Below are 26454 nucleotides of genomic sequence, written 5' to 3'. Positions count from 1 at the left end.
TTGACAGAGTCGGCAATCTGTTTAAAATGAATCGGAAAATCAACCGTTTTTGTTACCCTTACGTTTGCTTGATTGATTTCATTTATTTCTATAATTTCCAAATGAAATGCCATCAGTGCATACGAAAATCAGGATATTGATTCATCAATTGACATATTTGTAAAATCTACTTGTCGTTGCCAAATACACGAGGCAAGTCGGCAATTTAATAAAAATCAGTCCCCCATTATCGACGACCCCTCTACGCCCCTGTGTAAATGCGCCAACGGCCTGAAGTCCGAACTAAAGTGTTTTATGTAATAGATCAATGAATTTTGTCAACATCTAATTACCATGCAGCTGCTACGCACAAAACTCGTACAAGATCTCCGTATTTAAATGTTTGATTGAAGTAAAGTGGAATGCGAGCTTAGCCGGCGGAAGTATACCTAGCTAGCTATATAGAGCCGCCGGTAAGTGCTACAATGCCCTGTGTGTATAATCATCATCATCAGTATGCCCATTATCAAGCTCTTAAGTAGGTGTCCCTGGCTTTCGACATACAAATGTGTCAATAGCATTCTGAATGCACAATCAAGCGCTGGCTGTATCGCATAAGGCGGAAGCTCTACTTCGTCCTTGTTGATGTTGCTCAATGCAACATTTAGCACGCCCTCTGCAAACAATTTCGACAGCATTGGCGTCTTGAATCCCCCTTTGGTCAGCTCGAGTCCAACGCGAATTCCAACGACACCAGTCCAATCACAATAGCATCATAATTGTGGTCGCTCACATCGCAGACGGCTTTGCAGTCGCACACGACCATGGCACGTGCGAACAGCTTTTGACATTGAGACACGCAGAAGGTGTAGAACTTCAAAAATAAACATAATTTGTAACGGAACAAGAATTCCTTTAAATTAAAATGTAATGCGAAGTACAATAGTTGTTGTGCTGATATCAATTAAATGGGAAAGACTAGCCATATTTGAGAACTGGCTGTTAATACTCGCTTAACTAGTCATATAAGAGAATGAGTTAATGTATGTATATACGATATAACTACAGCCCATCAGCCAAACTAATAATTACGACTAATAACAATTATATTCCCCAGAGATAATGCTACTACTTATATTCCTATAGAAGTCTGGTTGTCAAAGTGCAATCTACCTGAAATATATTCACTTGCTTCAATCGAGGGAAAATAAAGGAAAAGAAGATAAATAAAATTTACGCTTTTCAACTGCCAGAATTAATTAGCTCGAAAATCAAATTCATATTTCTCATTTTTAAATACATTAAGAATGTTCATTAAAACAGTGTTGCTTTCATATATCATTTTTAATGCAGCTCGATAGATAATATGATATGATATATATAATAGAGATATATATGAGTTGCGTTTATTATTGATCAAAATATGATGTATTTATTGTTAATGTATCCAAAAATGAGAGTCAAATGCCATTAAAGATTATCTTATAAAATTATTTTAAAAATTATTTCAACCTCTTCCCATCTTCAAATAATTAAGCACGTTTAGCTACAATCAAACCAAAAGTCTTTCTTGAATAAATATTTAAAAAAAAATAAAAGGAGTTCAGAGGCAATTCTCTATGGCTATTAATGTTGTAGTCTATATAGAGAAAGAACCTCATAAAAATTCAATTCGAGTGGGAGCAATGTGCGAATATTGCACAGTTCAATGCCAATTGAATACACTCAATTATTTGGCTTTCTTAAGTTTACTGAAAACGATTGTTGACCCAAAGAGACCCTAAGTAACTCAGATTTGCACATGTTGGCAATAGAAATAATACCGTTTCTATATATAATGTTTAGCATCACGGTGATCTAGCAATTTAACTAAATTATTGTCGACTTAGCAGCGACTATTTATAGGTAATCTAAATTGGTGGAACTCGGCTTAAAATTGTTTTTTCAGCTGTTGTTTGCCAAGTCACACCATTGCTGGTATTAGTTTCTAGTAGACAACGTCGATGTCATCTTTTTGCCATGGCACAAACTGAAAGCTGCCCATTTCCACGAAAATCATCCCAGCGGCAAACGAGAACGAGCTCAAAGACGACGGCAACGGCAACGGCAACGGCGACGACGACGGCGACGGTTGCAAACAGTTGATTGCCAGGGCAAACATCGAACGGGCAATGGCGAGGGGCGCAGTTAGACCATGCCCATGTCGGACAGTGTAAACATACTTAAGAGAAACGAAAACACGAATTATACCGCTTTTTAACCTGCCCAGACGAGGGCACAGCCATCATGCAGTCCAAACAAGGCAGACAGAGAGACAGCCAAGCAGCTAGGCTGGCTTATCGCAATATGCAAATGCGGTCTTCTATGGGCAAATAGACTGGGATCGGGACTGGGCCGTCCGGCTGTATAGGTAGGCAGCGCCAGGGGCAACGTGAGGTGAGAAATGAAAGACTTGAAACAGAAACTCGAACTTAAACTTGAACTTGGGCGAATGCATTGCTTTCCACTGGATATTCCCGAAGGCAGCTCCGAGACGGCTAATTGCTATCGGCTCTGGGCTCTCGGCTCTCGCGCATTCTCGCGCATCCTTTGTGAACCCGCTCTGGGTGCGTCTGCCTGCTGGTAGGACGAACGCTTGTGCGTTTCCGTATTCTTTGTTTATGAGTTTACAACCTCAGCCTAATTGAGGCGGGGAAATTCGCTTAGGCTCTCCATAAACTCGAATTGTTTGCAAACACAGGCAGAAAGTAGCCGTCATAAAAGTGCACAAAACGCTTCTACAATACGGTGTGGTAAATATTTAGGGCAAGGTCGCGGCCAAATAGATTGATGTCCAGTTTTCCATGTAAACCCAGCCACGAGACCAACAGCCTCTGCTTCCTAGGAACTGAAAACTGGCCGCAATCGCATTTATTAATGAAACTGCGACGCACTACTGTTCCCTGCCATATATGAATTGAGATGACCCTAGGCTTTGCTTCATCTTTTCCATACTCGTGCTGTCTCTGCAGACTGCTTTTAGATCTCAGTGGCTTGCAGCACTTTTTCCCCGTTTGATTTCTTTTTATTAAGTTTCATAGTTTGTTGATTCTTCTCATTTACTCACCGACTTTATTGCCGCACTGAGCTGGGCTGTAGGCCTGTAGCCACAGTCGTGGCTCCGCAACCTATTCGACTCGACCAACAGTTCACCCCAATCCCCCAGCCCAACTGAGGCGGTCCATTGACACGCGGCGGTGGCCTGAGAAAGACGAATGCACAGCAGATCGAAACTCTTGGCCAGGCGCGTGATCTTCAAAAAGCACAAACAAGTTATAAATAATTATAAACAAAAAACCAACAGAGAGCAACAAAAATCGATAGACGCAAACAGTGTGTAATATCGATTTCTTTACAACACACCTGGCCAATGTGCAAAGCATCTTGCATCTCATTTCTGATTGCAATTCATATATATTAATGAATTAAAATCCTCTACTAAAAACAGACAGTTGAATTGAGAGATGAGACAGCATTTAACTATTCTGTCGACAATCGGATTGAGTCGAGGGAGTCTCTGATTCGGATGACCCCAACTTGTGGCAAGTCAGCATCATTTGACCAAAAATATATATGAACATGTGTACTTATATAAATTGACATTTGCGGTTAAATGTTTACAACTCGAAATTCAGCTGAAAATTTAACAACAACAAAATATTTATGTTTTTTTTTTTTTATACAAAAAAAAAATAGGTGTAGAGAAATGTGGTATGTGAGGCAAACCAGTTTTCGGTATAGACCAGGCAGCGAGGCAGGCCAACAACAAACAGGCATCAGGCATCGTGGAAAAAATACAAAGTTTTAATTGGTTGCGCAAACAAAAGCACAAAACGAGCGTCTAAACAAATCGAAGTCACTCGTCAGTCGGCGGTCAGCAGTAACGACAACAGCGACTGCAAAATAGGCCTCTGAGTTTATTTCGTCATTTGGAGAAAAACACTTGACGCTTAATAAGTGGCGCATGCAAAGCTCGAGAGATTCTCGCGGCTCAGGACGAGCCGTATTGTGCTAGGAGGTCAGCCAGATATCACGATTGAGCAAATTGAATGAGCAACTGGTAATACTCATGCTCATGCTCAGACTCATGCTCATGCTCATGTTCATGAATGATGTTCAAGATCGAAAACCTGAAATGAAGCTTCTACCTGCTGACCAGGTCCAAAGCGATGGCGGGCTGTAAGATCGACAGAGAGAGACTGAGACTGTGACTGAGCGTGAGAGAGAGAGAGAAGGTGTGTGTGTGTGAGTGGGAGAGGGTGATGTACGCGTTACCTGTTAGAAGGTGTGGCCAAACGGATTGCGCTCAGCGGCGATCGTCATTGATCACTGGCGAGAGCGGGACAACAAGACGTTGGCATTCGTCGACAATGGCTGGGAAAGAGTTGACTCAGCCATTGAGCCAAACGTGTAAACAAGATGGCATGGCATGGGCAACAACTCGGCCAAAGAGAAATAGAGGTAACATCTCGCACAGCGACTGCTCGCATACCAAAACGCAAGCACGGCTTGTGATGGTTGAACAAATTAGCACCGACCATCAATCATTAGCTAGGGAACGGTGGCAACGCAAACAACGTATTCGACGGCGGCCCAAACTCGACGACGGCAACTCGAAAAGTCCCACAAAAGAATTCGGCGCAAGCGTTGAGCGATTCTCTATTCTCTATTCCTTCTGCAGTCTGATTAATCGGTATCTGTGAACTACTTTTGAGCTGTGGACGGGATCCATAAATCGAAAAACTCGAAAAAGAAAACTATTTAAATAATTGCGTTCGCGATTGTGTCTGCTGTGTGTGACTTAGTGCGTGATACAAAAAGCTGATAACACCTAATCTATTATTACCTCCTAAAGGGATTACAAGAACAAGCACCACCGGTGCGAACCGGACAATATTCACAAATTATGTAAGTTTGTATCCAAATAAATCTGAAATTTAGTAACCCTAAATCAGGGAGAATTCCAAATCGCCCTTTGCCGAATCTGAATCTGTTTGAATCTGACTTCATATCTTAAAGGAATTCTAGTCCAGTATACGGACACCTTTTTCGAACTGTTATATCCAGATTATTGGTTTGAGATTTCGATTCCAGATTTCAACAACCTGCAAAATTTCTACATATGTAAATATGTAATTGGTTACTAAATCCTGCTGAGCTACTCTCAAATGAAAAATATGGCATAAAGTTGCAATTGATCAACTTATTTTACGTTTTTAAATGACAATCACAACGAACAAATGCTGTATAAGCAGAAAAATTGTCATATAAGTCAAAATAAATATATAATAAATAAAATAAAAAATATTTATATACTACATATATACTCTTCCTCAAAAAAGAAAACGAAAATGTCATTTTCATTCAGCTATTGGTTAGGACAACAATCGATCTCTTACTATATCTTACACTACCTAAACCGTAACAGTTGTACATAAAACCATTCACACAAAAAATGTTTGGAAATGCCCTATCAAGAGTGGAAAGTTGGAGTTACTATTTTCTTATACCCACTTAAAATGGGGAAAGCAGGATACGGCTTAGTTGAAATGTATGTAATAGGCAGAAGGAGGCGGGGCAGACCCCACAAAGTATATATATTCTTGATCAGGCCGACGAGCTGAGTCGATTTAGTCTCCTGTCTGTCCGTTTGCCCGTATCGTCGATCTCAAGTGATCTAAAAGCTAGAAACCTGTTTTTGTTTGGTATTTCAATTGCTTTTTTACAATTTTTATTTGAAAATTTGAATTGCTTTCCATAATACCTAAACATTGGCATTTGTTGCGAACATGAGTCCGAGTCCTTTGGAAGTAAAATTTAAGTTCATAAATACATTTTACTCACTTAGTACTTAATGCTTTATTTCAATAGTTAAAGATTAAATAGTCTGTCAACTTATGTATCTAAATTCAATAAATATAAAAACGGCAATTTAGAACATAGAAACTTCTATTGACATTATAAACTTTTTATGGTGATTTTGTAAACAAATCTATGGATCTTGAAGGTTATACTGTTACTCCCTCACTTTCATGATTTCACCAGTGGCATTTATGCAAGCACTGCATATTCTATATTGCTATAATAAGTATAATACTAATTGTAGTTTACTTTTTAGAATACCCAACATACCCCATATTCCATATATCATCAAATATTGTATGTTTTTGTCTTCCTTTTAAATTGTCAAAGCGCAGTATTTTGGTATGTATTTTTACCGATATTTATTTGTGGTAATATATTTTTATTACTTTCGGGCAACGGAAAGTATTCGATATGCAAATTTTCAGTTGACAAGCCTATTTAAATAAACGTGTGAAAATCAAACATTTAACCAAACACTATTGCCAAGTGCCGAAAATTCACAAAACACAAAATTTGACACCCGAATCGCAGTCAACACTCGGTTGGCTGGTGGCACTTCAGCGCCGCCTAAATGAAACCAGCAAGTGACAATAGCTCATCTTAATGATCCTAATAATAACTCTAATAATATAAAACAGCAGCGCCATCGCGCCATCGGCCCACGCGACTCTGCCAAGTTGGCTGCTGGCTGCTGGCAGTTGGCAGCTGGCAGCTGGGGACTGGCCTAATGTTCACACGCAAATTAGGAGGGACATAAGAATTTGCTGGTGCTGCCGACACGACCGCAGGCATTTTAATCGGCCCGGCCCGGCCCGGCCCGGCCCAGCTCAGCGCGGCTCGGCAACAACAATAGCTGGGACCCACGCCGGGGCGGCCCGTTTAGCTATGCTAACCAATTACGACGCATGTGAAAATTATCCTATTAAATACAAATCAAAAGAACCAAGGAAATTCCTCCCCGCTCTGCTGTGTCATCGCCATACGCCATACGCCTTACGTCGTACGTCGTACGTCGTACGTCTTCGAGCTGCCGAGTTTAGTACTTGACAAATGCTTACTAATTAATTACAGTTTGTACAATATTTTAGTATGCGTCTCATAAAGTGCGTTTATCAGTGACGCCTCGTTGGCAGAGGCGAAGGCGCAAAGTGTGCAGAAAACAAAAGTGCGATAATATGTGTGTCTTTGACTGCCACGCCCACCCAAAACGGCAGCCCTGACAGCCGCGACAGCCCTGTCCAGCTCATGTCGCACTCCTGCTGACCCAACCGCACTCGCTTCACAGGCAGCAGCCAAATTAAAATGGGTTTTCGGGTTTATTTTCATGTAAAATGAAGTGTGAAATTTAGCGAATCCGTTTAATCGCGTCCGATAAGCTACTAGACTGTCAGAGTGTCCGACAGCCAATGCCACTGTGAGTGCCACTGCCACTGCCACTGCCACTTCCTCTGCGATTGCCACCCGCCAGCAGCGGTTAGAGTCAACGTGTCCTGGTCAGGTGTTAGGCACAATAGTTGTGAAATTCAAATTTATATCGCAGTATTTATTATTAACAAGCGAATTATCGAGTCCACTCTAAAAAAAGACCATATAGAACTTATTTATCGCTAAATACTCTTGCATGTTAGAATGCTTCACTTCCGAAAGTCTTTAACAAAGATGCCATAAAATAATTATATTTCGCATTTAAGAGCTCTGCAAACTGAAAAAAAAAAAATTATGTGTAGTTGGCTTGGAGTACTGCTCAAACAAACCTCGTAATTGTTAATTAATTTATAATTACGCGCTCGTTCGACTGGAAAATTTGCCAGCCTCACATATTTTCCATGGGCTGAGCGCATTCAATTTCCCGCCTAACCAATATTTGGTTACGTTTTTCATTAAAAAATTGTTTCTTTTGTGAAATTGATTTTATAGGTAAATTCAAATCGAGTTGAACAACTTTAATATATTTATATATTATACGTGTTAATATTATCATTATTTCATTTCTTATATAAATATTTCTATACATTTTCATTCACATTTGTTTCTTTTCGTAAATAACTCTCCAGCTATTTGAATATATTTTACAAATTGAACGTTTACAGACGTGACTTCATTGCAAATATATATTTGGAAAAGTCAGCTTTTAGTATCTATACGAATCCAACTCAAATCTGCCATTTTTTTAAGATATACAAATAGAATTGAACACAAGCAATTACTAACACGCAGATTCAAGCCTTTTGCTTTATATTGAGGATATACATATACATGAATATATATATATATCTATATATAGTTATATACGCGTGTGTGTATGTGCATGGGGTACACGAAATGGTCTGAGCAAACATCAAAGTCACGAAATCATTCAAAAATCAACATCGCAAAGTGGATGGGGAAAAAGTCCGACCAAAAGCGTCATGGCAGCCATCAAATGTTAAGTTAAAGTACATAGACAAACACGAACGCACACACGTAGGCACACACACACACACACACACACAGCACAGCACAGCTCAGACACAAAGCGGAACACACACACAGACACGTGTTCCGATGGCACACAAAAACGGCTTTTCATTAGGCCCACTGTTGGAGCGGTGCGAACTGATGTGGAATACAACCCAAATCTCAAATGCCTGCACAGACACACACACACATATATGTGTATATACATACATATATATTCTGTAATTTAAGTGGAGATATATAGGTATTACTGCGTTAGAATAACTATGAATAGGGAATTAAATTATAGATCACATCTAGCACATTTAACTGAACTCGAAATACGTTTTACTACGCCGGAACGGATGTTACCCAACAACGGGCAGAAATTAGCGTACGGAATCAGTGTTTGTGTTTCGGGATCTCTGCCCATCAAATTAGTGAATTGATGGTGTTGTTGCGTGTGCGTGTAACGGGCACATTGACACCCTCTTATCATTGGCGTATTTCAATCAGGGTTTCGGCGAACAGCATCAAATTACGGATACATATTTAACGAATGAGCAGCATATTTCATTTCATGGGCTCATGGAAAATTGAATATAAATCAAAGGGAACGACAGATTGGGTTATATTCAGTGGAACAATGGCTTGTTATATAGTATTGAACAATATCCCGAGCACATATATAAAATATTTCCAGCTTGGCCATAAAAGTCCTAGCCAAATCTAGCCGGGGTCAGAGTTCGGGTGCTGCTCCACCGTCGGCATTTCACCTCCAATAAAAACAAACAAAACAATTAATACATTTTGTTAATTTATGATTACAAAACATTGCGAGAAACACTTTCAGTGCCAGGCCAGAATTTAGACATCACCGAGCAGACTTAAAGCGTATGTCTCTTCTGTTCGCCGCCGCGTTTACAATCCGGGCTCTGTGCCGGGGCCGGGGCCGAGCCGAGACCTGGCCATAAGAATGGAATACGTAAAAAGGCAGCGACTGTGATGCTGCGATGCTGCGATGCCGGAGTAAACAGAGGTGTTTGTTACTGTTGCCACGGCCATAAATAAAAAGGGTGCCCGCTGTTTATGGCCAAACAGCCAACCAGCCAACCTGCCAGCCAACCGGCCAGCCAGACAACCAGACAGCCAGACAGCCAGCCAACCGGCCAGCATCCAAGTGCGCGCTTGAGATTCGAGGTTCGGGCGTTCCGAGACCTGAGTCGGACTCTGAGTTTGAATTGGAGTCTCAGACATGGGCAAGGCATAGCTAAAGTGTGCAATATAATTAAAAGCCGACAACAGACGTCGACCGACCATTCTTCTAATGCGCCGGGACAGTGCTGTAAAACTGTATAAAGTGCTGAGATGAGCCGACGCGTCGGCCTGGTCGCTTAGCCCGACGGTCTTTGATGTAAATCCAATGGCGCTGGGCCACAAGGCGGTATTCAAATAACAAATGAAATTCTCTAGTTTTATCTTTACTAACTGGTTGCATTTACAGTCTATTACGAATCTATGACAGAGCTATAGAGCATGTGTCAGTTTAATAGCAATCAGTGGGAATAAACAATTATGAAATTATATCAAATTAATATGAAACAAAACATTTTTGTGAAAGTCTGTTTAAATTAAATTTCGAATAAATTGAAAGCATGCCGTGAGTTACACAGATTAAAAACAATTTCATTCTGATTATGGTTTTAGCTAAAAAATTTGCTTATTGTTTACATTAGACCTAATTGTAAATGAAATTTACAATTAAACATAAATAAAAACTGAAAAAATAATCAAATTATATTAAAAAGAAAATTGTTTAGAGTGTAAAAAAATGCAAGCAATGAAAATATACTCATTATTAATTTCTTCACATTTAAATATACAATTTCTGTTTGTGAACTCTAAAATGTTTTTCAATTTTAATGCTCAAACTTTATCGTCTTCTCTGTTATCATAATTGAATTCTAATGAAATGTTCCAGAACTTCAAAATAACATGTGCTAAAAGAATATTTTATTGCCAACTCAAAAAATCGCATTAAATATTATTTTCTAGCTTTTTATTTTATATCAGTTTAATATAATGCAATAAAAACAATACTGTAGATGGATTCGATTCATTATTATAGGTTCATTCACTAATAAGTATAATAAATAAACATTAAAATATGTATAATATATAAATATTCTTTTAAGGACAATTTTTTTATCATCTTACTAAGGTTCGTGTTTGGCTTATCCATAATTTGATTTGAGCCTTAATATGTATAATATTGAGTTCAAATTATATTTTTCACTTTTAACATAATTTTTATGCAATACAAGTAAATATTTTTAATAAAAGTATATAAACATATTAAACGCATATGGAAAATATTAATTTCAGGGCTCAAATCGAATTATAGATAAGCCAAACATAAATTTGTTTGTATATTAAAAAACTCTTTAGTTCATAAAAATATTTATATTAAATTTTAAGCTACTCGCAATATTAGTTTTACTTTTTGCATAGAGAGGGAGAATTATGTGTATCAAATATTTGCAATGGAAGCTATAGAAAAATTATTTTACCAATTTTAACACAAATAAAGCTCTATAAAACAATGTAAATACCTATTCTAGATACCTCTAGAGCTCAATGCTCGACAGCCCACAATCAAGTCCAGCACTTAATTGAATTTTTGGAAGTTTAATTGGCAAACTGTGAAACTAACTCTTAAAATTGTTGTCGTGCTCTTCTGGTTGAATTGGCTGAGCCATTGGATTGATTGAGCAGTTCTTCTATCGACTTTTATGAAGTGCATTGATAACAGGTATAAAATGTTGTATTCTTGCAGTTGACATGACCACGTCGCACATCTTGTCCGCCGTGGATCCCACAACCGGACTAAATGGAAATGTGGCAGCTGGAGGTAGCGGCGCTGGTGGCAACGGTGCTGGTGGTGGCAATGGAGCTGGAAGTGATTCGCCCTCTCCACATCACGCAGGCCACAATGGACACGGGCACGGACATGGGCATGGACATGGCCATGGCCATGGGCTAGGGGTCAGCGGCAGTTCAGTTGCATTGGGCTCAGCTGGCGGCGGAGGCGGCGGACATCGCATTGTCGGCGGTGCGGGCAGCCCCAATGAACTGGATCGCAATCTCCGCGTCTCGCTGGATGATCGAGAGCTCTGGCTGCGCTTTCAAAATCTAACCAACGAGATGATCGTCACCAAAAATGGCAGGTGAGTTGCATATGTCTCAAGGGCGACCGGGTTGGATGGGTGGCTCGGCCCGCGCTCGGCCCTTATTTTGGGCAGAGCAACGTGTTAAATGGAAGTTAACGTAGCCAACGGCTTCGGCTCGCAGTGCATTTTGTTTTCCTATGCAAATTGGCAATGAGTTTTTTTGTTTTTGCGCATTTGGTTTAGAGCTGCAATGATTTTTCCAGTGCTGCTGTTTGCACCTTATAATGAAGCGTTAACGTTTCCACAGATCCACAGTTACATATATGTAGACAGGTAGACATACGAACAGCTCCAGTTTGTAAAAAATACCTCAAAATATTTACTCAGCTACAGGTGCATATATACGCAAATATATTTATTTGTATACTCAATATGTCTATGGAAATATATATATATATTTATATAATAATATGTATATATATAATATATACATTATATACTATATATCGTGTGTGAAACGCGCTTAGAACTTGGAACTAACCGCCCCGGTCTCTGGTCTCTGGTCTCTGCTCGCTGTCGTTCGGTCTCCGGTACCGGACAGGTGCTAATTAACGCGGCCCGGCAACAGCCGCCATCTTGTACTAATTGTTGTGGAACAGTGCGCGGACGGCGCGTTTCAGTATTTGTCCGAAACTGGCATCGGCACCGACACCGAGATACAGAAACACCGACGGGGCCATGCAAAGAGAAAAAGTAATAGAGAGAGGGATAGAGAGGGAGAGAGAGAGAGGGAAGCGAACCTATCCAAGTTGCTTTACAGAGTAGACCCTGGCATGGAATCTAGGCAAATAGTGAGCAAAGGCAAAGCCAAAGGCAAAGCCAAGAATTATGAAATGAAAATGGAAAATCTGTGGCATTCACCTGTCTATTTGCCTATAGAATATTCACAGCTTTATAACTGTTAAAAGCAGCCAATTTAATTGCGAACCTCTGCTCGCTTTGTGTTCTTTCTTTCATTTTCGCAGGAGAATGTTTCCGGTTGTGAAAATCAGTGCCTCCGGCCTGGATCCGGCAGCCATGTACACGGTCTTACTTGAATTCGTGCAGGTCGATACCCATCGCTGGAAGTACGTGAATGGTGAATGGGTATGTGAATGAAACTATTTGCAAAATATCTCAACTACAGCTTGGCATAGACGAATGAGCGAATGGGCGCATGGGCGAATGGGCGGGGCATTGGCGGAAAAGTTGTTTAAATTGAGCTGAAAATTAAACATGGAATACAGAATGGCATGAGCATGAAATTAAACAGAGAATTTAAGGAATAATTTATATAATATTCAACTTGAGAATACAAAATTATGAATAGTTTCGTTGCTTGAGTCTAATAAGTAAACGTAAATTAAATTTTAGCTACATTTTTTATTTAATTGCACTAAACTTCATAAAGAAACTTTGCAATAAATTTATTTTATAATCAAAATTTACAAATTCAGAATATTATATGGCCTTCTAGACCTATGCTGCTAGACAATTCTCTAAATCAAAACATTTTAAACTATTTAGCTCTATGTAAGTCATGCAAAATGTTTGTCCTGCCAAATATAGTGAACGACCTTGCATACTCTAATTTAATAAATAAGTACACAAGACACAAATAACTTGGGCCGAAACTAATCAAATTTGGACTTCCGCATCCCGTATACATTTGGGAATTATTAATTGACAGAAGTTTATTGAACGTGGGCAGTTTAGCTTTTATGCAAAGCAAACTACATACAAAACATATTGATTAAATTAAATAAGTTACTCAGAGAATCATTTAAGTAAATTCAATATAAAGATAAATTTGTAGCATAAGCTTTATTTGAATATTAAATAATATATTTTGGGGAAATAAAGTTAAACAGACGAAAAATAAAATAAAATAAAAAGAAGTAGATTGGCACTTCATAATAAAGACCCACTTGAATGGGTAGACCCTTTATGAGTAGACTTTCTTCGTAATTTAAGACTTCATTTACTCTCTTCAGGAATACTAACTTTCCACTTTGCTCAACAGGTGCCTGGTGGCAAGGCAGAGGTGCCTCCCTCGAATCCCATATATGTGCATCCCGAGTCACCGAATTTCGGAGCCCACTGGATGAAGGAGCCGATTTCATTTGCCAAAGTCAAGCTGACAAACAAGACCAATGGCAATGGTCAGGTAGGGATCAAGATTTTACAGTCTTCAAAAACCCAAAGATTAACCTTCTGTTGTTGCCCCTGCACAGATAATGCTGAACTCCTTGCACAAGTACGAGCCGCGCGTTCATCTGGTGCGAGTGGGCTCCGAGCAGCGCCATGTGGTCACCTACCCGTTCCCAGAGACTCAGTTCATTGCGGTGACTGCGTATCAGAACGAGGAGGTCACTTCACTCAAGATCAAGTACAATCCATTCGCAAAGGCCTTTCTAGATGCTAAGGAGCGCCCCGACACGCTCTACCCCCACGACACCCACTATGGCTGGCTCATACCCCCGCCCACGCACTACACGAGCGCCGCTGCGGTTGCCGCACCACCACCACCGCTCTCCATGGCACAGACACACGCCCTAGTGGCACCGCCGTCTGCAACATCCGCCTCGGGCAACGGCTCAGCCAGCTGCGATCGCTATGGTCGCTCCCTTTCCACTCGCAGCTCGGCGCCCAATCGCTCGACGCCCTACAGTCGGCCGCGCGTCGTCTCTGGCTCCGGCTCGAATGGAAGCGCAAATGCCTCGTCCTCCTCGCCGCAGCCCCCTTCTGCTCCGCAAACACCCACCAGTCTCCAGTCGTCCATTGGCTCGATCAGCACCAGCAGCGGCACCAACACAAGCGCCAGCGGCAGCGCCGGCAGCAGCGGCGTCACTGGCTGCTTCAGCAGTTCCTATTCGCAGTCTGGCTTCGTGCCCGTGGAAGCGAGCTCGACTGCATCGGTATTCTCGTATCCCACCAGCTGGCAGAGCAACAGCAACTACTGGAGTCCGACCAGCGTACCCGGTCCCATGCCCGTGAGCGTGTGCAGCAGCCGCAATATATGTAAGTAATGCGAGATGACCCTTAATGGAACTCCTATTTATCCCTCCATCGCGATTACTCCTCTTTAGCCACACACAATTCGCCTTCACCCACGAATGGCTCGCCCAGCTATACGACCCCATCGCCTGGCTACACAATACACCACCTGACGCCGCATAGCCACCAGTACAACATGTCCCAATCGGATCTCTACGCGAGTGGAGCAGCCTGCTCGAGCTCTCCGCAAACCTACGGTGCACCTGCACACCAGGTCTACCATCCGACGCCCACCTCACCCACCCACCAGCTGTACCCGAACGTGCTGAACGCACCCTCGGCGCTGAGCTACCCGACCAGTGGCTGGCACAACGGCTCCGGCGCCGAGTACGGGCTCTACCAGAACGCGGCCGCAGCCTATTATCAGCCGGAGTATATACCGCTCGAGATAGGGTAAGTGATTGGGGAGCCAGTTGCGCCGCGAACTCTACACTTATATCGCTAAAGTAGCTATCAATGATTCCACTCTCGAATCGCGAAATACGTTACAGCTATGCCACCCATCCGCTGGAGCCCGTGGACGTAACGAAGGCGCTCGATGAGTCACAGTCCGCCATGTACAAGCCAACGGAGGAGCAGACCTCGGTCATCACACTGGAGTGCGCCAGTGCCAATGGTCTGAAGAGCGCCCACAATCACAGCAACGACATCAAGCTGGAGACTCTCGACCACAACGTGGATCGGAGCACGATTCCCCACGTGCCCTTGCCCGTCTCCTTGCCCGTGCCCAGCTCCCTGCCAGCAGGGGTGCCCACGTCCGTGGTCACAGCTGTGACTGCCGACACTTGGACACCGCTAACACCGCCCCAAAGCACTCTGCAGTGATGCTCAGCTAATTACACAAAAAGAAGAAGAGGAAGAAAAACAATATAAGCAATATATATAGCCACTGCACCGCCCCAGCCTTTAGACGCATGTTCCCTACTTGGATAAATCGAGTATTTGAATTAACTATTAAGACCCCTTTTTAAGTAGCACAGCATGCAAAGTACACTGTAGTAAATGTTTTCGTACTTTAAGTTGAGTTTATCTAAAGTTTTTATTCATTTATCTGTAAACAACAAATTATATATATATGTATACATACTTTCCACAATATTATCAAAATTTGAGTTCGCTGGAATTCCCATAAAATTTGATTATAAATTAAATATTTATAGGTAACACATAGTAAGATTTAATTGGTTTATGCACTTTTATGGCCACAGTGGGGCCAACAAATGAGAATGAAATATTTGTTTTTATCGATTAGAGATTGGAGAGATGCCATGGATTACCCCTAAAATTGGCATTAGTTTTGATTAGTGTCCGAAGCGAGCGCAGATACAAACTTTGGCCGTAGCTAATTAAGTTTAGCGTATTGTTTGAATCAAAGGCGAGCTCAGCTCCTCCACAAAACTAGTTTGCAACTACCCGAAAAACAATAGAGCCCTCAAACGCATTGAGACCTGCATGGGAGCAGCCGCAAAATGTTATCCGGGCAGCAATCTGGCAGCTTCAGGAGCAGCAATCCATGAAGCCATGAGCACACAAAATGCACCACAAAGGAACGTGATGATAATGAGTTGAATTGTAAACGTTCACGTACACATGTATGTGTGTATATGTATGTGTGTGTGTGTGTGAACTCTAGAAAGTGCAAAGTGGAGAGTTGAAAGTAATGGCAACTGAATGTGCCACCATTAGAATTGAATAGCTGGACAGCACAGCACACACAGCAGAGCAGGAGCAGGAGCAGCAGCAGCAGCAGGAGCCGTAGCATCTGCACTGCTGCAATTAAAATACACGCCACAATCATTGCCATAGAAATGCGCGAGTCAGCAAGCCAAATTGTGCTCTTAAGGAGCTGCTGCTAGCACTTACCTGGTAGTCCATTGAATTGCCGTAGCCCATGTGGTTGCAGGAGCACGAGCAATGCTTGATATGATGCTCCAGTTCGTCCTCGATGGTGGCGCCACCTAGCGTCGCATTGTGCCCGTAGCAGGCAACACTCAGATCCTGATTATATTTGGCTTGCTTGCGGCCCATGCTCGTCTCCCACTCCCCCTCCCGCTTCAGATAACGAACTGCGCCGCCCTGATGCTCCTCCGGCTGATTTGTTGCCGTTGTCAGGCCCATCATTGCCAGAGGCTGACCAATAATCTGTTGCTGTTGCTGGTGTTGATGTTTCTGTTGTTGCTGTTGCTGTTGCTGTTGTTGATGTTGTTGCTGCTGCTGCTGCTGTTGGTAATCAAGCGCGCTCGCACTCTCTCCCTCAAGAGATGTGGACTTTAACATACGCTTGCCGCCAGTGGATTGCATTGGCCGACTACGATTGGGACTCGGGCCAGGACTGTGGCTCTCTTGCGCTGTTAATGTTAAGCTTCCGCCAGCGCCGCATAAGAGCGCGCGCTCAAAGCTTTTGCTTGGCCTGTGGAAAGCTTCGTAAGCAACAGTTTCGCCATTGCCAGCGTCCTCGTCGATGCCGAGGGCCTGATAGCGCCTGCTTGCCTGCCCACCAGTTGCTGCTGCCGCCGCCGCCGAGGCAGTCACTGTGACAGCCGAACTGGCTGCGGTTAGCATCAGGCTCAGCCGCAGCAGCTCATTGGAGTCCGCTGGCGGCAGCGGGACACTGCAGGAGCCCGTCTCTGTGACGCTGTCAGGTGCATCCGACTCGGCCGTCTCTGCATTCGGCTCGTCCGACGTGTTGGACTCCAGTTCGCTCGGCTGCTGATGTTGCTGCTGCTGCAGTCGAGCGCGTTGGCCGATGATCGAGGCAGCCGTTGAGTTGGCGCCGTATTTCCAGTAGGTCTTGTTGGTGCCCACAATGCGCTGTAGCTGTGGCGTCATCTGCGCTGCTTGGGCTGCCTGGCTCTGGCGCTTCTGTCGCTCCAACTGCTGCAGCGTCTTGAAGGTCTTGCGCACCGGCTGCGTGTGATGGAGCGTGGCGCAGCGGCGCATTGGCGGGGGCGTATACACGGGTGAGACACTGTAGCTGTAGGAGTGGCGGGAGGGTGATAGGGATCCGCTTGATTTGGCACCCACCAGCCGTGCCTTCAGCTTCTTGCCAAAGCCCATACCACCTCCTCCTCCACCTCCAGCTCCGCCAGCTCGCGGGGACAAGGAGTGCGCAGATAGGGAAAGCGCGCGGGAAAACTTTAACCGAGTGCTGCTGCTGGCGACACTGGCAGGCGACTGCCTCTTGGTCGCAATGAGCTGGCACTCGTCAATGGTGGGCAGCTTGAGCAGATGTGGATGCAGTTGCGCGTAAGTCAAAGCTGGCTTAGCATTGGAAGTGGCACTGGCACCGCTGACGCTGCCATTTTCCGCGCCACCTGTTGGCAGGGGCGCCTCGAATAGATTCTTTTGGCTAAGTGCCAGGAACTCCTTCTGCTCCTCCTCCTCGAGCGCCTTCAGCGCGCACAAGTCCCATTCTCCAGACGACATTTCGAACTAAGGACTATCCTTAACTTCGCAATTTAACACTCACATTTCGAGGACACGTCGATGGGCCGCGAAACGCACTGCATAACCGTCAGCACACGGGGCTATTGGCGCACTGAATGCTGTCAACAGACAGCACCGTTATTTTATAACGGCCACTCGTGCCACACTTGCCATCCACAGTGTGGAACGTAAGTGACCTAGCTTAACATTCACATCAGTATGTAGCTCTGTTAAACAGCTGCACCGACTAATTCCACTGGTCCAGAGCTCGGCAAGCGAAAAGAAAACAATAACAAATACCTGACATGAATTATAGATACCCTGTAAACTGAGAAACAGCATACCCAGTTTATTCATTTGTTGTAGCAACCTACGGCATGCGCCCATAAATAATTGAAAATAAAACGAACTTTACATAATAATAGAAAAGTTAAGTTAAAGTTGTTTTAAGTTTAAGTTGGTTTGATAAAAGTCAACTTTTCTCTGTTACGGAGAGTAAGCTTATTTTATAAAATATTTCATTAAAATATTTCAAACAAATTTAATTATTTTCCCATAACAAACTATTAATTCACTTAATTTGACACGTGTTTTTAAGTTTTTATAAAGTGCATTAATAGCGTTTTAAGCATAGGAATATGCTGTCCTCAATCTTTAAATATATAACATAATAAAATAACATAAATAAAATTTAACATAAGGAAAAAATAATATATAATTTATAATTTATGTTATAATATAATAATTTATATTATATTTAACATATAATTTATACCAAATATAACAGCAAAATAATAATACTTATCGAGCTTAAACATATTGTAGTATTTATAATAATTTATTAGTTATTTAATATAACATTATTATTTATTAATTTTAGCTGATATTTAATATTTTTGTTAGCCAGCAATAATTATCATGCAAGACTGGATTTTTTAAACATTTTTCGATACAAAAGAAATTAAAAATCCAGCTTTTCTATTTAATCTGATTTGTGCAAACTACGACTCAACTCTAATTCGTCTCTTTAGCCTCTCTTATTCCCCAAAATCCTTGCCATACTCGTAGGTCGCTAATCAATATTGGATAAATCATAATCACCCGTTATTCACAACCAAAGCAACATTCCAATGCATGAGCACAGTTATAAATTGATGCAAATACAAGTGAGCCGTTGCGCATTGAAATGGTAAGTGTTAATAATACTGTGACAGCCCTAATGGCTCTGCCACTACGAAATATGCACGCGCATAAATTTCCGATCCAATTTTGCAGGCAGCAAAACGGCCTCGTTGCCATTTTTGGAAACCACAGCCGTGTTGGCAGTTGCCCACCTCCCCCCGCCACCATGGCACCGACAGCAAGCGCTCATCATAGATCTGACAGCGACATCAGTTAACGTTGCTATGCGTGCCATATATTTATTTGCAGTCACACACACACACACACACACATACAGCGTGTTGCACATTGCTGCATGCTGTGCATATACATTCATAAGAGTTCTCATCCTTCATCCTTGATGTATGGCCATCACTTCTAAGCTGCTAAGCTGCTCCCACCGAATTGTGTTAATGAAATTCAAGTCCGTGTGGCAGATGCTCCAATGTGCGTGTGTGTGTGTGCCATACAAAAAAGTTTTTAATAAGAACACGGCAAGGAAATGTTATAATCGTTTGTTTCAATCTTCATTCAATGTCCAGACAGAACTGCTTGTCGGTTATCCACGTTACCGAATATGAATAGTACGATAGAATATACCCATTTCTTAAATATTCACATGTCAATTCCAATTGAGCTGCTAGCAAAATAAGCAATAAAATTTAAATATTTTGGTATTCAACTGCAATATTTCCGCTTGGCTTTCTTCAGTGCTTTTCCCTATATTTTGTTAAAGAAATAAAATAATTTTCCTTTCATTCTTTTTCTTTCATATTTATAGAAATTTTAATAATTCATATATCATTTTAAAACATATTTGTAGTAAGGTATTTGTACATATTTTCGATTTCTGACTTCTTTTATCTCGTTCACTTTTGCTATGCTTCCCTCTCTTGATCTTTTCTCCCTTTTTCCTCCCTGATTCCACAAAGCCAAAAGCCATTTATTTTTCTCCTTTATATCTATCTCTCTCTCTCTCTCTCTCCATCTTTCTCTGTCCCTCTAAGGTCCTGTTTGTCTTTTTATTGTATTTTATCTCGTTCACCTGTTCTCATTCTCTTTCTTTCATTCCCCTTATATCGCTCTCCCTTGGTTTTTGTTCACTTTATGCCTCCTTTCCTCGTTCGTTCTAACCTTATTTCTGTATCTCTATCCTGCGCTCTCTCTCTCTCTCTCTGTCTCTCTCTCTCTCTCTTACACCCACATAAACACTCCCGCAATGTCTCTCTCTCACTCTTTTCCTCACATTCATTATATTTATATTTCTATCTGTTTCATACCTACTCTCTTTCCCTCTCTCTCTCTCTCTCTCTCTCTCTCTCTCTCTCTCTCTGTGCACATATTTCTCCTTCTATTCCTCAGTTCCGTTCGCCTTGTTTTAGTTTCCTTCATCATCTCTCAAATATCACTTCCCAAGCAGAGTTTTCATTTGATAACCGCATTTTCGCTAGTTGTGATGAAATATATGAAAACATTTACAAAAAGCATAATAAACAGCCGAAAAAAGTTGTAAACTCTTAAAATACAGAGAAAGTTGCTTATGCGCATTCCCAAAACCACAAAAATATATCCTAAAAGCACTCGACTATTTCAATGGGTATTTCGGGTTTTCTCACACTCGGCACGCTCTGCTTCTTCCACTTGTACTTTCGATAGCTTGGAGCAGCCAATGACTCGCGAACGTTCCTAGTTGCCATATTTGATTTATTAGCATACTTTAACAAGAAGGAAAGAAAACGCTGCATTTTCCAAAAAATTATGCAACTTAATTTGAGCAAGCCACAAATTTTCGTTGCAATGTACATTGTCACATGGCTGCTCCTGTTGCCGTTGTCGCTGTCGCTGCCTCTGCCTCTGCCTCTGCCTCAGCCGCCGCCTCAGCCTCTCTGCCGTCGGCAAGCCATAAATTTAGGCAAACGCCCAGCTCAGCCTTCTCTTTCCCCCTCACTCTATCTCTTTCTCTGCTCTGACTCTGCTTTCTGTTCGGTGCACTTTGGGGGCTGAGATACGCCCACACAACTTGGACAAAGTTTGTGCTGCTCAGCCACAGGCAGAGGCAACGGCTCCGAGGCGCTAGCGCTCTGCTGGAAGCAGCCGGATGCCAAAAGTCGAGATCAGAAACAAGCTGCTGCTAGGCGAAGCCAAAGTTGCAACAAGCGACCGAGAAGCGTCGTTGGCCTCGTCAGTTGTGCCCGGGTCATGGGACGGGGTTGAGGTTGAGGTTGAATATGGGCCAGGCGCCTGTTGCGGTGCTGCATTTAATTTCATTCATAGCCGCTGGAATAAACGAGCCAAAATCGAATCTACGCCGATGCCGATGCCGACACTGCCAATACTAGCATGTGCAACTGTAGCAGACACAGGGCACATCTGCCTGCCACGCCCCCTGCTGTGTAGGCAGCCACGAAAATCAAAGCACGTTTCTCGGCGAGCAGCCAAAGTCCGAAAAACAAAACATCGAGGCAGCCAAAAGTTATTGAATTGAAGTTCTGCCTTTGGTTTGGGGCAACAACGTAATGCTTCTGTTATTTGTGCCACATGCCGTTTGCTGTTTGCTGTTTGTTGTTTTTAGTTTTTCGTGTTTCGTTCTTAGCAGCACTCGGGGCTGCTTTCAGTTCACTTATGAACTCACACTTGCCATAAGAGAGTGTCTCACAGAAACAGATGTTTCTGCACGTGAAGGCGAAACAGAACAGAAACAATGCAAGACAAGGAAAAGAATACAATTTTTTAATAAATATGTCAGATCTCTAAAGCTATTAGAGACATACATATAGTCTGCAGTTGAGTGGGAATAAATGACTATAAATAAGAAGCTCTCTGTTTCGAAGGTAGCTTACAGTTGTCTTTAGTTGCCAACTTAGAACTTGAGACTGCATCTTTGATGGCCTCTAGTCATATAGATAAACGGACGGATGCCCTTTGTCTATTAAATTGAATTCCTTTCGAGCTGAGCTGGGTATAAACCCAAACGCAATCCTTCGGTTTGTTGATTATTGTTGTGAATGTCAACATTTTCAAAAAGCGTATATTTTAATTGGATATATCAAGGTCGCCTGTCAGTCGACATTAGCTCTTCTATGTTCAAAATATATTCAGTCAAAATAATATTAGGTCGAGTCAGATTATAGCTGAAGTGAGTCTAATAAGATGATAAAACCTTCAAAATTGATATACATGAATATCCCTTATCAAATTATATGTGCGTGATAGTTGTGCTTTCAAGAAAATACCTGCCTGCATCACCTGAAGTGCACCTGTCTCCACATGAGCGCTCCATCTCTGTCATCGTCTTTCCTCTCCAAGCCGTCATAGCAACTCATGTTGACAAATCCAAAATAAAAGGAGCAGCTGACAATTCACAACACAATTGAATCACCATTGTGATGCGTTTCATAGCATTGCATAAGGAATGAATGCACTGCAATGCAGGTGAGCACAGGTATAGAAGAAAGCTCATTTTTGTCGCTGATTGCCACGTGACTTAGCCAAGTGACCGCAGAGTCTCTTTGTTGATGGCCTGCCTTACGATATGTACCATAATAATGCCAATATTGCATTCAGCAAGAGAAATTTTAGAGTAAAATAAAAATGAAAATATGAATACTGAATTAATAAATAAATATAAAATATATAAAATAAATATAAAATTTAAGTATATACAAAAATGTATAAAATAAAGACATAAAAAATTATAAGTAAATAAAAACCCGATTGTTATATATAAAGATGTCGGGAATTTTCATGCCAAGTTAATATCCCACATTTTATTCTATATTATTTTATTTAATCATGATCGAAGCACAGCGAGTAGCAATCTTCTGTTATCGTTTCTCATTTCATATGTAAACTATCAATTTGTCACTCGCACCGACTCTCTCTCTACTCATGCATCATTTCGTATAGACCCAATATTTGATCGAAATAAATCGCTCTTAAACCGAACAATACTGGAAAATCATTCACAATACTCTAGGCTCGTCTGCTCAATTTAATTCTTTACTCACCTCTGTAAAAAGTTTCAATATCACTCAATCGTGTAACATTACACTACATTTTTTACATTCAAACATTTAATGTCAATAAATCAGATCTTTGACATATTTATATTTTTCTGTGTACAAGTCGAATCGAAATAGTAATTCGAAAACATGTCGCGCCGTCAGCAAGAAATCCAGCGCATCGAGCGCGAGGTCAGGGCCAAGCTGCCCTATCGCACCTTTCGCGATATCACCTTCGATAGGAATCTGATAAAGGCGAGCATTGTGCCGCTGACCTTTATCGAGGCACGCCGAAATCGTGGTCCGATCTATGAGGCACTGCAGGCGGAGCTACGCCACGAAGGCTGCAAGATGATGCCGGAATTCGTGCGCTGCTTAGCCGAGAAGGAGGCGGCTTTGTTCGAATCCATGAGCATTCGCGCCCGGATCATTGACGATCGCCCACTGCTGATCGAGATGATCGAGAAGATGAAGCAGGCCGAGCTGGCAGTGGTCAAGCGCAAGCTGAAGGGCCTCAAGGAGTGCTTCACTCTATTCTACGAGACCCTCTTGCTGCTAGAGCCATACCGCTTGAAGTACGAATACGCCTTGAACGCTGTCATGGAGCACATCGTGTCGCTGTGCCACAACATCGAGGGCCAGGAGCGCGATGCAGCCGAGATGATTGCTCGCATCTATCACACATATGCCGTGTTCCTAGAGCGCACTGGCCAGCGGGCCAATGCCATTACCTATCTGAACGCCACACTGCAGCTGGTCCGGGGACACATGTGGCTAGCGGAGCCAGATAAGGGCTCAGCCAGCCCAATACTCCATGCCCTGGTGGCCCAGCAGCTGGCTCGTCAATTGCTCATCCATGGCCGCCAGACGGCTCGCCAGCGACCCGATGAGGCCGTCGACATGGCCCGCCGCGCTACCGTCCTTATAGCAGAGAGTAAGTTGCAAAGAATTATATATAAATATATATAGAGTAAGCAAGCTAAGGTCGGGGGCCCAACTAGAGAATACCGTGAACTCAGATGTTACAGGTTTTGAAACCAGAAAATAGTGCATACCAATACAAATGTCTGATAAAACCACAACTTCAAATTCACGGTCATCGCCTCTACCAGCGCCGGTATTTCGCTGCTCAACCAATTAATTGCAAATCTGAGACTCTTCAAGGCCAAATTTAAACAAAAGTGTCGGCATTTACATTTGAGTCTCTCTAGTTTGTACCCCGTTGAATCGAAAATAGTGATAAATCGATAAACTATCGATCCCCTTGAAAAAATGCGTTCTCGATAATTCTCGATAAATTGAATTTCTGTGTAAATCGAAAAAAACAGATCCCCTTGCCATTTTGAATTATTGCAGCTTGACTGTAATAAAAAATCTTGGCTCTGCTGCCACGTGAGTCCTCCAATTAGCTAAACGCTTTACTTCATAACTTTCAACGCGATCTTCAGCTTATAATATACATATTTAAAATGTAAACCCATTGACATATTGCCTATATCTGTAGCTGGCTTTAATCAAAAGAATTCGGTGAGATTTGCAGACAGCGACCAAAATATACCAAAAAAATATAATTGTATAAATTTTTATTTGAAACTAAATGCAAAATTGCAACCTGGCTCTAAAGACGAGATGATTTAATTTTATAACTGAATACTGACCAGGCTTTAATTAGTAAAAAACTTAAATATTCGATTTCTGTAAACAAATTCGATCCAACTTGCGCTTTATAGGAACCTCCAAAAAAACTTCAATCTGGAATACGTTCTGGGATCAATGCTTTCATTCATATAAATCAGCTCATTTCCTTGATCCCCAATATATAGACATAAGTCACTGATTCTGATTTGCCATTTTTAATGGGAACTAAACTGATTCCGATTTCCCTTTTTAAATTGGGGTTCAGTGTATACCAATATGTAACTATTCTAACCCACAGTCGGACGTCAAAAGAACTTGGACATATTCTGTGACACTTTCCTGGACCGCGCCTACTTTCTGATGGAAGGCAATAAGTATCATGCCGCGCAGCAGTGCCTCGAGCAGATCAGACCTGAACTGACGGCTTGCACCGAGTACAAGTTTGTCAAGCTGAACATTAAGTTCTATCTCTATCTGGGGCAGTGCGCTGAAAAGTGAGTATAAATTAGCATGGGATAAAAGTATATTAGCAACGCCTTTACGCTGTCCCATAGTTTTGACCACATAGACAAGGCTATATCCAGCTTTAAGAAGGCTCTGCGATTGTCGCGTCTGTACGATCACAAGGACCACGAGGCCGAGATTCTTCTCAACCTGGGCAAGCTCTTTGCCCGAGACACCTCCAAAACGGGCATTGCCAAGAAGTGCTACAATCAAGCCAAGAAGATTTACATCGACTTCAACGACACCCACAGCAAGAAGACGGCCGTCTTCCTGATGGGCAAGCTGCTTGCCGACGAGATCACTCCGCTCTACATGGCCATGCTGAAGGCGTCTGGCTCGAGGTATTGCGCCTTCTACAATCTGCGCCAGTGGAAGAATCGCTGTCGTCCCTTCTGGAAGCAGCTGGGCACCGAGATCATCAAGCAGGAGGCGAACAACATCTACTGCCTGCTCGAGGAGGAGAATGAGGATCCCAAGACCGTGGCCGACTTCGTTGACCTGGAGAACGAAACCTTCAAGGTCGAGGAAGGTGACATTTTGTGATTCGACTCACCGGGTATATACATACATATATATACGACTATATATACTCTTCAGAAAAATTGTTATTGTTGGTTAAGTCAAGCGACAAGTCAGCTCAAGAGCTAGCACTTAGGGCTGCACTCAAATCTCTCTCTTTCTCTCGATGATATATCCATTTCGGTTCGGGGCAGTTTCAGTGCAGTCCCCAGCGCAGCCGTGAGCTAGGCTTTGTTGCGTCCAATAAAATGTTTCGATATATTCGCTCAGCAAAAAGCAAAAATATGTTCTTCGAATTCCTCTTGCTCCTGTGACAGTTACAAATTGGTGGCACTAACAATAACCTGGCAGCCAGGACGCAGCCACAGCCACAGTCGCAGTCGCAGTCGTAGTTGCAGCAAAAATTTGCCGACTGCGCCGCAACAAATGTTGCAGATGCATATGGCAAGCAAGGTTCGTGCCGCGGGTGGCAGCCTTTGTAAATTGGCAATGTAATGCAAGTCGCAATGCAATAAATCCCCCACACAACATGCCGGCGAAACATTCTGAAAACATTTTCGAACTGCATATTTATCATGCCACACAGACGCATGAGGCACACACACGCCCACGCAATAGCT

General features: G+C 42.3%; 3 protein-coding genes across 6 annotated transcripts in view; 2 read left to right on the top strand and 1 right to left on the bottom strand.

Moving 5' to 3' along the window:
• Positions 1–18115, bottom strand: part of LOC108614349 (uncharacterized) — a 92611-nt gene extending 74496 nt beyond the window's left edge. Inside the window, exon 1 of the mRNA XM_018008442.2 lies at positions 16449–18115. Within this exon, the coding sequence (XP_017863931.1) occupies positions 16449–18011 (1563 nt within the window). The 5' untranslated portion in view covers positions 18012–18115. The remainder of the gene's footprint in view (positions 1–16448) is intronic.
• byn (T-domain transcriptional activator brachyenteron) lies at positions 3866–16030 on the top strand. Of its 4 annotated transcripts, none has more exons than XM_089466465.1 (7): positions 3866–4078; positions 11156–11546; positions 12515–12635; positions 13552–13695; positions 13763–14549; positions 14618–14978; positions 15077–16030. In XM_089466465.1, exons 2-7 carry the CDS (start codon positions 11161–11163, stop codon positions 15408–15410), a joined length of 2133 nt encoding a protein of 710 aa, XP_089322591.1. In that variant the 5' UTR covers positions 3866–4078; positions 11156–11160; the 3' UTR covers positions 15411–16030. The 4 variants fall into 4 exon arrangements, with proteins under 4 accessions (XP_089322591.1, XP_089322592.1, XP_017863933.1 ...); XM_089466466.1 differs by lacking the exon at positions 3866–4078 and adding an exon at positions 4094–4926 and having other exon boundaries at positions 15033–15177; XM_018008444.2 differs by lacking the exon at positions 3866–4078 and adding an exon at positions 4095–4926 and having other exon boundaries at positions 15077–16028.
• A 5065-nt stretch (positions 18116–23180) lies between the features above and the next one.
• Positions 23181–26117, top strand: LOC108612656 (uncharacterized). Its single transcript, XM_018005608.2, has 3 exons — positions 23181–24107; positions 25110–25305; positions 25366–26117. The coding sequence occupies exons 1-3, from the start codon at positions 23324–23326 to the stop codon at positions 25856–25858; spliced, it is 1473 nt and encodes a 490-aa protein (XP_017861097.1). The 5' UTR covers positions 23181–23323; the 3' UTR covers positions 25859–26117.
• Positions 26118–26454: the final 337 nt, after the last annotated feature.

The sequence above is a fragment of the Drosophila arizonae genome, chromosome 4 (assembly GCF_054131065.1).
Source record: "Drosophila arizonae isolate 15081-1271.41 chromosome 4, UAZ_ARI_1.0, whole genome shotgun sequence".
NCBI lineage: Eukaryota > Metazoa > Arthropoda > Insecta > Diptera > Drosophilidae > Drosophila > Drosophila arizonae.
Note: the sequence above shows the minus strand (reverse complement) of the source record. Positions and strands in the feature narration are given on the sequence as shown.